Here is a 12,029-nt window from a genome sequence, read left to right as displayed (position 1 = left end):
AGAATAATGTCATTTGCAGCAACATGGATGCAACTAGAAATTATCACACTAAGTAAGTCAGAAAGAGAAAGACAAATACCATATGATATCACTTATATGTGGAACCTAAAATATGGCACAAATGAACCTATCTACAAAACAGAAACAGACTCACATAGAGAACAGACCTGTGGTTGCCAAGGTGGAGGAGGGGTGGGAGAAGGATCGGCTGGGAATTTGGGGATGGAACCAATTCCAATCTCCTGGGATAATCCATAATGGAAAAGAATATAAAAAGGAAGGTATATATGTGTATAACTGAGTCACTTTGCTGTACAGCAGAAATTAGCACAACACTGTAAATCAAGTATACTTTAATTAAAAAAAAAAAAAAAAAGAAAGAAAAAGGAGGAAAGAAACCATCCCCAAAAGGCTATACTGTCACTGTGAGGGTAAACTAGAATTACTCCATTACCTCCACCACCACCACCATAAGCCACAGCAAGGCCAACTTGCCTGTATCAAACTATGACTTGAACTGGGAAATGAAGAAAAATTTTACCCTGAGAGTTACTAACCCCAAGTCACTCTCAAATATTTGTATCTTGAAGTTACATGACAGATGTAAGGAGGTTCAAAAACCCTCAAACTGAGAATTCTGTATATTGAGATACTGGTTTAAAAGTATCCAATGATCTTTAACAGAAGTTAACAAAAATTCTCTCTGCAGGAATCTACCTTTATCATCAAAGAGTTTAACACAGATAAAGTTCCAAGAGAAAGGAGAAGCTCGCTGGAAACACACACACACAAGAAAACAAAGCTTCAAGAGTAAGAACTAGCAGAAATAGAAAGTAAAATCATATTGGCATCAAAGGACTCAAGTATAAGTACATTTATTATATTTTAAGAAATAAAAGATTGAAAATATAAATAAACAATAGATCTGAAAAAGAACCAAAGAGAAATGGATCTAGAATGCAACACAGACATAAAAAGATGAAAAATATGAAAGATCTTAAGAGACATGGATGACTGAGAAAGCCTAACATCTGTCTTGTAAGAGTTCTGGAAGGAAGGGAGGCCAAGAATGGGTCAGTGGCGGTATTTGGAGAAATAACAGATAAGAATTTTCCAAACTACAGATTTAAGAATAAATCACAGTACTAATAAAAAATAAATCCACACATAAATATATGATGTGAAACTATAAAACACCAGAAACAATTACTAACAAAGAAACTAAGATTAGATTCACAACAGAAGACAATGGAATACTTTGTGTGTGCTGAGAAAAGATCTATCAGTGTAGAATTTTATATAAAGCAAGTACATCTTTCAAGATTTAGAGCAAAATATTTACAGACAAAAACCGAGTGTTAGAAGAGCTTCATTAAAGGAAACTTTAAAGAATGTCCTCTGGCAGAAAGTGATCCCAGAGGGAAGAAAACAAATGCAAGAAAGAATGAAAAGCAAGGCAAACAGAAAATATGTGGTGTAATTCTAAACAAACATTACAGTTTAAATTAATAATAGTTATTATGTCTTGAAGAGTTTAAGAAACAAGACAGAATTAAAGTAGCATATAAATTCAGAGAAAAAGTTATAAAAAGCACTCTAAGATATTTATTCAGTAGGAAGATGAAAATTTAATTAAGTCTAGACTCTATTAAAGTATTTGTTAAAAATTCTAATAACCATTAAAAAAAGGGAAGAATGCATAATTTCCAAAACAATAAAAAAAAGAAAAATTTAACCAAACAAAAAAATCCAAATGAAGGCAAGAGAGGAAACAAATACTGAAAAGTGGGCCAAATTAAAGGCACAGAATAAGGCAGTAAAAATAAGTCCAAACATATAAGTAATTACAGTAAATGAACTGTATGTATTATTTAAAAGACTATATGAAAAACACCACCCCGCTATCCTTGTTTAAATAAGATAAAAAAGATATTAAAAACTTGAAATGAGAGCTTCCCTGGTGGTGCAGAGGTTGAGAGTCCGCCTGCCGATGCAGGGGACACGGGTTCGTGCCCCGGTCTGGGAAGATCCCACATGCCGCGGAGCGGCTGGGCCCGTGGGCCATGGCCGGTGAGCCTGCGCATCCGGAGCCTGTGCTCCGCAACGGGAGAGGCCACAACAGTGAGAGGCCCGCGTACCACAAGAAACAAAAAACAAAAAACCTTGAAATGAATGAAAGAAAGATAACCAGGAAAATATTTAAAGAAAAAGCTGCTAACTACATTCATTAATAGCAAATTAAACAGATTCTAAAGCAAAAAGTCTCGAAAGATGAAGAAATCAGCACTAATAAGAATTCAATAATGTCCTGAAAATATATAAGGCAAAAACTGACAGAACAAGGGTAATTGACAAATCTACATAAAGGGATAGTGTAATACACTTTTCTCAGTAATTAAGGAACTGATCTGACAACTGCAATCAGCTAAAATACAGAAGATTTAGCAATATAACTAATAAGCTTGAACTAATGGACAAATACTGAACATTGCACATACAACAGCAGAATTCTCATTCTTTCAACCAAACAAGTAACAATTACAAAAGCTCAGTACAAGTAAGTCTCAACAAATTTCAAAGGACTGGGAACATAAAGACCATCTCTCTCTCTCTCTCTCTCTCTCTCTCTCTCTCTTTCTTTTACCACACTACTATCAAAGTGGAAATCAATACTAAAATATAACAGGAAAATCACTACATTAGAATCTGAAACAACTTTTAATTTATGAACTCAAAAAGAAAATGAAGAAAACATTCACAACTGAAAAGTATGAAAATACAATATACCAAAATTTGGGAGATGGAACTAAAGCAATACTGAGAGGGAAATTTTTAACCTTAACTATTTATATCAGGGAAAAAACAAAAAACTGAAAATTAGTACAATAAATATCCATTTCAAGAAATTAGAACAAAAGAAACCAAAAGTTTAAAGAAGAATTAGTAAAGGTAAGAGTAAAAATTAATGAAATAGAAAGCAATGATGTTAAGACAGAAATAACAATGCAAAAAGTTAATTCATTAAAAAAGACTAATAAAACTAACAAATCAATTTTTTTCAAATCATGAAAAAAACATGAATGAAAGAGGGGAATACAACTACAGAAGACACTTAGATAATATATATTATATATGAGACAACATAATACAAATATAATAAAGTTACATAAGAAGCTATTATTTAGCCCAATAAAATTAAAAGCTAAGATGAAAAATTTTTTTAGAAAAGTATAAACTACCATGATGATTCAAGAAACAGAAAAACTAAATAATCCACTATCATTAATTAAATTAAATCAATAGTTAAAAAATTAAAAAACTCGAGGCCCAGATGATTTTATCAGTAAGTTTAACCAAACATTCAAACAACAAATATTTCACAAACAAAATACAGATGTAAAAATCCTAGATAAAACATTAGAAAAGCAAATCTAGCAATGCAAAAATTATGACTATACTGCATTTATTCTAAGAATGCAAAACTGGGTGAATATCAGGAAATTAACTGAATTTAACAATTAAAATAATATGATCAATTCAATAGATGCTGATAAAATTCATTAGCTAGTCATAATTAAAAGAAGACCAAATCAGGAACAAAAAGTAAATGGTATCAAGGAACCAAATAAATGGTATCTTCCAAAGTCCTACAACAAATAGCTCATTTCACTCCAGCCACACTACCATTTTTCTGTTCCTCAGAAACAAATTTAATTCTGCCCTAGATCCTGAGCACAAACTATTCCATCTGCCTGGAATACTCTACTCCCAGTACTTATGGTTCTCATTTAGTTCTCAACTCATGAATATTCTCAACAGGCCTTTCCTGAACATTCAACAGAATTAAATAAAAGCACCACCTCCCCTAAACCTTGCCAAGGCCTACAATGAGCTAAATCTAAGTTCCTTGTCTTCATTTTACTCGACCTATCAGCAACACTGGACACGTATCACTCCCTCCTCCTCAAGCCATTCGAGCCATTCAAAGTACTGCTTTCCAGGTACTATATTCTTCTGACTCACTAGCATTCTTCCCAGTTTCCTTTCCCTATATTCAGCCTCTAAATGCTGCAGTACTAGACTTCTTTGCTTTGTATCTTCTCCCTTGGAGATTTCAATCACCCTACTGCCAACTCCCCAAACGTATTATCTTTGGCCCAGACTTCTCGCCAAACAATAGGTTAAAAAATCCAATTGCCCACTCAACATTTCTACCTGAATGGCTATATAGGCATCTCAAACTTTACTCTGTATTTTACTGACCCTGAAAAGCATCTGTTTTTGTTATTGTTCTTTTCCATCTTAACATTTCTGAAACTGGGTTGCACATTTCAAACTGTGTCATAGTTCAGATGGAAGCTGCATTTTACAAATGGTGCCATCTTAATTTGATGAAATATAATTTACTCCAAAATGACCTTCTGATCTTACCCTAAAACATCCTGATGCAGGTTTCATTACCTCAGCTAACATGGACCCTAATGGAACAAGAGAGCACAACATAACCATGTTGAGTATGGGGAAAGGGAAATCTCCCCTTGTGCCAGACTTGGTAACAGAACTCTGGTTAATAGTCACTGGTTAGATTATTAGAGCAAGCAGCTACTGCATACCAAGTAGTTAACCTCTTTAGATAACTAAGAAGACAACTGGGCTTTGGTGATTCAGAGTAGAAAGTCAGGAGTGCTTAAGACCTGCAGCCATCCGTAATGGACTTTTGAAACTTAAATATTAATACTTCCTCTGTATTTTATAAATATACCTGGCTTATATATATTTTTTCAGTTTCAATATCTAAGAAACCATTGTGATCAATCAATGGTACCAAGGCTAACCCAGGAGTATCTTTGGCAACAGGCATACCTCGGAGACATTGAGAGTTTGGTTCCAGACCACCACAATAAAGTGAATACTGCAATAAAGTGCGTCAGATGAATTTTTCGGTTTCCTAGTACTTATAAAAGTTGTTTATACTATACTGTAGTCTACTAAGTGTGCAACAGCATTATATCTAAAACAACAATGTACCTACCTTAATTAAAAATACTTTATTCCTAAAAAACGCTAACCATCATTTGACAATGAGGGGTTGCCACAAACCTTCAATTTGTAAAAAAACAAAAACAAAAACAAAACACTGTATCTGCAAAGCACAATGAAACGAGGTATGCTTGTATTTTTTAAAATTGAGATATAATTCACATATCATCATTTTAAAGTCTACAATTTGATGGTTTTAAAAAAAATGGCGGTAAAATGTGTAAAATTTACTAGTTTAACCATTTTCAGGTATACAGTTGAAAGACTGTGTGTAGCAACAACGGTTTTTAAATACATTCACAAGGTTGTGCAACCATCACCACCATCTAATTCCAGAATATTTTCGTCTCCCAAAAGAGGAGCCCATAGCTGTTAAACCAATCACTCCCCATTCATTCCTCCCCTCATACCCCAGCTACCGCTAATCTATTTTCTGTCTCTATGGATTTGCTTATTCTGGACATTTCATATAAATGGAATCATGCAACATGTATTCTTTTGTGTCTGGCTTCTTTCACCAAGCATTATCTTTGCAAGGTTTACCCATGTTATAGGATCTATCAGTACTTCAATCCTTTTTACGGCTCAATAAAATGTCATTGTATGGATATATCACATTCTGTTTACCCATTTATCAGGTGATATACATATGAGTTATTCATAATTTTCATTATTAAAATTAGGAAAAAGCTACTTTTGTGTCAATGAGCAATCAATCTCTAGAATAGTGACTGGACCAAAGAATATCTGTATTTAATATTTGACAGATGCTGCCGAATAGGATATAGTGCCTGTACTCCCACAAACAGTGCACAACAGGATTCACTTTCCTATACCTTCATGTGACTGAATTTTATTTAAAAAATTTTCTAAGCTGAGAAGAAAAGAATCCTCACCTTGATTTTCTTGATAGCTAGTGAGGTGTAGCCTCTTTATAGATTTACTGGCCATTTACTTTACATTAAATTTCTTTGCTTATTTTCTATTAAGTTGTTTATAATTTTTAATGACTTGATGAAACATTGGTAGTTTGGTAATTTGGACGTACATGCTATCTGTACTGAAAATGTTTCCTCCCATCTGTCACTCATTTTTAACTATGGCACCATTATATTTAGCTAGATTTCTATGGAGCCTAAATTTCTTATTTTCCTTTATTTGTTTATTTTTTTTGAGGCAAGGCTTTATTGGGTCTAATGCTGCAGCATAAGGGGGTGAAAACAAGAGTCAGGGGCCCATGCTCACTCCACAAGAGGAGCTGCTTGGGTCCTTAAAATGGGTAACAACAGGGGGAGGTACGTGGGTTGGGCAGGAGGTACAGCTTAGGCAACCTGCCCACTGCCGTGGTGGTGCTTTGTGCAGGGATTATGCACAGTGCCCTGCTTTTGCTCCTGGCACCTCAACTGGTTTGTGGCTTTTTAGTATCTTATTGTTCATAACTGCCCCAACTGCCATGTGTGCAGTTATTTTTAGTCCCTTACAGTTTCTTTGTATTCTGTTGCTTCAGGGGAAGTTTGTCCAGGTTCAAGTGCTCTGGTAAAGGGTCCCAGGTCCCAGCCTATCTCAACTGGAGACCTGCTGTTCTCACCCTAGCTTTCCTCGAGATTTGGCAGAGGCCATGTAGTTCCAGTCATCAAAGCCTTCTCTTCCTTAGAGCTCTTCCTATCTTCCTTTATATTGTTATTGGCTATCCTGTTCTACTTAGAAAGGCCTCTCCCTTTCCTGAGATTTAAAAAATATTCTACATTTTTCCTATCATTTTCAAAGTTACATATTTTTTTCACTCAGCCTTTAACATATTGAGATTTTATTTATGTACAGGGTGGCTGATAAAGCTCTATATTTATCCATTAAAAAAATTAACAGCTAATTATTTCAATTCAATTTGAGTAATTTTTACCCAATGCTTAAATTGCCACCTTTACAATAAATTAAATTTTTATGAGGAAAACATAGGAAGAACACTCTTTGACATAAATCACAGCAAGATCTTTTTTGATCCATCTCCTAGAGTAATGGAAATAAAAACAAAAATAAACAAATGGGACCAAATGAAACTTAAAAGTTTTTGTGCAGCAAAGGAAACTACAAACAAGACAAAAAGACAACCCTCAGAATGGGAGAAAATATTTGCAAACAAATCAACGGACAAAGGATTAATCTCCAAAATATATAAACAGCTCATGCAGCTCAATATTAAAAAAACAAACAACCCAATCCAAAAATGGGTAGAAGACCTAAACAGACATTTCTCCAAAGAAGTCATATAGATGGCCAAGAAGCACATGAAAAGCTGCTCAACATCACTAATTATTAGATAAATGCAAATCAAAACTACAGTGAGGTATCACCTCACACCAGTTAGAATGGGCATCATCAGAAAATCTACAAACAACAAATGCTGGAGAGGGTGTGGAGAAAAGGGAACCCTCTTGCACTGTTGGTGGGAATGTAAATTGATACAGCCACTATGGAGAACAGTATGGAGGTTCCTTAAAAAACTAAAAATAGAATTACCATATGACCCAGCAATCCCACTACTGGGCATATACCCAGAGAAAACCATAATTCAAAAAGACACATGCACCCCAATGTTCATCGCAGCACTATTTACAATAGCCAGGACATGGAAGCAACCTAAATGCCCATCGACAGATGAATGGAAAAGATATAGTATATATACACAATGGACTATTACTCAGCCATAAAAAGGAACGAAATTGGGTCATTTGTAGAGACGTGGATGGATCTAGAGACTGTCATACAGAGTGAAGTAACTCAGAAAGAGAAAAACAAATATTGTATATTAATGCATATATGTGGAACCTAGAAAATGGTACAGATGAACCGGTTTGCAGGGCAGACAGTGAGACACAGATGCAGAGAACAAACGTATGGACACCAAGGGGGGAAAGTGGTAGGGGGTGGTGGTGGGATGGATTGGGAGATTGGGATTGACATATATACGCTAATATGTATAAAATGGATAACTAATAAGAATCTGCTGTATAAAAATATAAATAAAATTCAAAAAAAATTCGGATATACATTTAGAACTGTTCCTATTTTCTCCATTCTGCTCCTCTAATTTTCTGTACGAATTTCATACTATCAACAGCTTTATTAACTAGACAGCCACATGTAAAAGAATGAAATCAGAACATTCTCTAACACCATACACAAAAATAAACTCAAAATGGATTAAAGACCTAAATGTAAGGCCGGATACTATAAAATTCTTATAGGAAAACATAGGCAGAACACTCTTTGACATAAACCACAGCAGTATCTTTTCTGGACCCACCTCCTAGAGTAATGAAAATAAAAACAAAAATAAACAAATGGGACCTAATTAAACTTAAAAGCTTTTTCACAGCAAAGAAAACCATAAACAAAACGAAAGGACAACCCACAGAATGGGAGAAAATATCTGCAAACAAAGCGACCAACAAGGGATTAATCTCCAAAATACACAAACAGCTCATGGAGTTCTATATCAAAAAAACAACCAACCCAATCAAAAAATGGGCAGAAGATCCAAATAGACATTTCTCCAAAGAAGACATACAGATGGCCAAAAAGCATATGAAAAGAGCTCAACATCACTAATTATTAGAGAAATGCAAATCAAAACTACAATGAGGTTATCACTTCACACGGGTCAGAATGGCCGTCATCAAAAAGTCTACGAACAATAAATGCTGGAGAGGGTGTGGAGAAAAGGGAACCCTCCTACACTGTTGGTGGGAATGTAAATTGGTACAGCCACTATGGAGAACAGTAAGGAGGTTCCTTAAGAAACTAAAAATAGAACTACCATATGTTCCAACAATTACCATAGATCCCATTCCTGGGCATATATCCAGAGAAAACCATACATGCACATTTGAAAAGATACATGCACTCCAATGTTCACTGCAGCACTATTTACAATAGCCAAGACATGGAAGCAACCTAAATGTCCATTGACAGAGAAATAGATAAAGAAGATGTGGTACATATATGCAATGGAACATTACTCAGCCATAAAAAAGAATAAAATAATACCATGTGCAGCAACATGGATGGACCTAGAGATAATCATACTAAGTGAAGTAAGTCAGACAGAGAAAGACAAATATCATATATCACTTTTATGTGGAATCTTAAAAAAAATGATACAAATGAACTTATTTGCAAAACAGAAACAGACTCACAGATTTCGAAAGCAGACTTGGGATTGTGGGGTGGGGGTGGGGGACTTGGAAAGAGATAAATTAGGAGTTTTGGATTAACATATACACACTACTATATATAAAACAGATAATCAACAGGGACCTACTCTATAGCACAGGGAACTCTACTCAATATTCTGTAATAACCTATATGGGAAAAGAATCTGAAAAAAATGGATATATGTATATGTATAACTGAATGACTTAGCTATACACCTGAAACTAACACAACATTGTAAATCAACTATACTCCAATATAAAAGAAAAATTAAATTTTAAGAAAAGGCTTATTTTACACTTTAACATCTGTTACATAAATGTCTTATTCATGATTCTACTTTTCAAGACCTCTTGGTTTTATTCTTCCCGATGAACTTTATAATCAACTTATACATTTACCTGTTGAGACTCTTATTGGAATTATATCAGATTTATACATTAGCTTGGAAAGGACTGACATGTTAATGGTGACTACAAATTTATATTTTTAGAACATAATATGCTTCTCCATTTATTCAGGTCTTGGTTTTGTATCCTACAGTAAAATACCACCATTATATTTTAATAAGTTGAGTATAACCTCTTTAACTGTTTTCTTCCATGTGTGCCTATTTCTCATCTCTACATAAATTCTAAAATTTTCAACAATTTTTGAATAAAGATCACTTCCTCATTTCCTATAAAATAAGGCTATTAATCTTTAAGAGCTATTTCAGCTAAGAAAATTCAATAACTTTCTATAAACACTCCAAAAAACAACACTCTAAAAATCACCTAAAGGATGTGTATATTCATATATAAAAGACAAAGTATCTGCACCAAGGATAGTCAACTGGTTTCATCTTGAAGAGTAACTCTCATCCATCAGAAATGGCTGCCAAGAGTGGTAAACTCAGAACATCTAGGTTTAAGGGAAAAGAACACCATAATGACTTATCAATTTCTACCATGAGGGAGGGAATGGAAAATGGTGACATAAATGTCAAGTATCGCCATACATGAAGTTCACCAAATTACTAACAGTGGTCGTTTCTGGAAGTGGAATTATGGCAAGAAGGCTTTCATCTTTTTACACTCCTACACTGTTTGCATTTTTTAAGCAAATATTTTGCTTTCAAAATCAGAAAAAAGAAAGCTTAAGTTTGTAAAAAATACTGCAACTTCTTAATGAATATGTAATAGTGGTATATTTCCATCTCATTATCTCCCATAAATTTCTAATTTCCTTAAGAATTTTTCCAGAAGAAAGTTCTTATAATTCAGGTTTTAAAAGATGCATTAAGGGACTTCCCTGGTGACGCAGTGGCTAAGACTCCATGCTCCCAATGCAGGGGGCCAGGATTCAACCCCCAGTCAGGGAACTAGATCCCACATGCACGCCGCAACTAAGAGCCCAAATGCCACAACTAAAGAACAAGCCTGCCGCAACTAAGACCCGGCACAACCCAAATAAATAATAAATAAATATATTTTTTAAAAGACGCATTTAAAAAAACCAAAAACAAAACAAAAAACAAAAGAAAACTTACCTCTCTAGATAAAGTATCCCTTAAATACTATTTCCAATATCTATGCCATAATACTGTATTATTACTCTTGACTAAAGTCATCAGGAAAGCATGAACATAAACTAAGAAATTATGTAGGAAAATGTGGTTTTAGCACTTTTAACACTTACAATTCAATTTCAACCATGCCTTTGGAACATCCTCTCTTCACAAAAAAGCCAACCTAAGATATAAGAAAGACAAAGTGAGCTGTGTGATGACATTCCCAGGTTAACAATGAGTGATTTAGCAAAGTCATTATTGTTTGTCAGATTCTTTCAATAACTACTCTGCACATTCATTCCCATCACTTTCTAATTGTACCCTTCCCAGATTTAGACTCCTCCATTGGTTCCACTCACAGAGAGTAATCATCTAAGTTACCATTTATTGAACCTTCTATGTGCCTAACAGCCTCTTACAAAGTTCATGACAGAGCCAGTAAGTAGTGCAGAGCAAGGATCTGAGCCCAGGTAGCCCAGCTCCAGACCCTGGGTACTTTTATGTAGTTGCACAGATTAAATATTATTAACAATCACTCTAAAAGTACTCATCCTGTTATTAATTAGGATACACCTACCACCAAGCACTTAAAAAAAAGAGCAATACACATAGTAAATACAATTTAAGTAAGTACAATTCATATAGTATAATAGATATATTTAAGCTAGTTTCTATATATTTGAGCATAAGTATGAAAAAAGACCCTGGGCCTAAAAAAATCAGATTGGATCTTAAATTAGGCTGTAAGTAATACTAAAAGAAAGGCAGAAAATGCACCTTGCAAATAATTGTCTTTTTAATAGTGGTAACGACAGTGATGATGACAATTATAACCACAACAGTTAACATTTATTAAGCATTACTAAATGTTTCTGTGCTAAGCACTTTATATACAATTTTCTCATTTAATACTCATGAGCAAAGTTATGAGCTATATGTTATATCCATTTTATAGATTATGAAAGTGAAACCCAGAAATATGAAAAAGCCTGTTCCTGTAAGAAGAAAGTACAGCTTAATGATCAAGAGTACAGGCTTTACCATGTCTAGTTCAAATCTCAAGTGTGCCATATACAAGCTGTTTGACCTTAACCAGGTTACTTAACCTCTGTTTCAGTTTCTTCATACATAGGGAAAACAATGGCATTTTTGTAGGAGTTGGGTCATCTACTCATTAGCTTGCAACAATTAAAATACTTCGTACCAAATGGAAGGAAAGATCAGG

At 34.4% G+C, this 12,029-nt stretch overlaps 1 protein-coding gene across 1 annotated transcript in view; it reads right to left on the bottom strand.

The window, feature by feature from the left end:
• SMC5 (structural maintenance of chromosomes 5) overlaps positions 1-12,029 on the bottom strand; it is a gene marked incomplete at both ends in the record, with an annotated part of 109,689 nt that overhangs the window by 84,983 nt on the left and 12,677 nt on the right. Inside the window, one exon of the mRNA XM_079705642.1 lies at positions 10,933-10,985. Within this exon, the coding sequence (XP_079561768.1) occupies positions 10,933-10,985 (53 nt within the window). The remainder of the gene's footprint in view (positions 1-10,932; positions 10,986-12,029) is intronic.

Source organism: Hyperoodon ampullatus, assembly GCF_949752795.1.
Source record: "Hyperoodon ampullatus genome assembly, chromosome: 6".
Lineage (NCBI taxonomy): Eukaryota > Metazoa > Chordata > Mammalia > Artiodactyla > Ziphiidae > Hyperoodon > Hyperoodon ampullatus.
The sequence above is the reverse complement of the archived record's forward strand: the minus strand, read 5'-3'. Positions and strand labels throughout refer to the sequence as shown.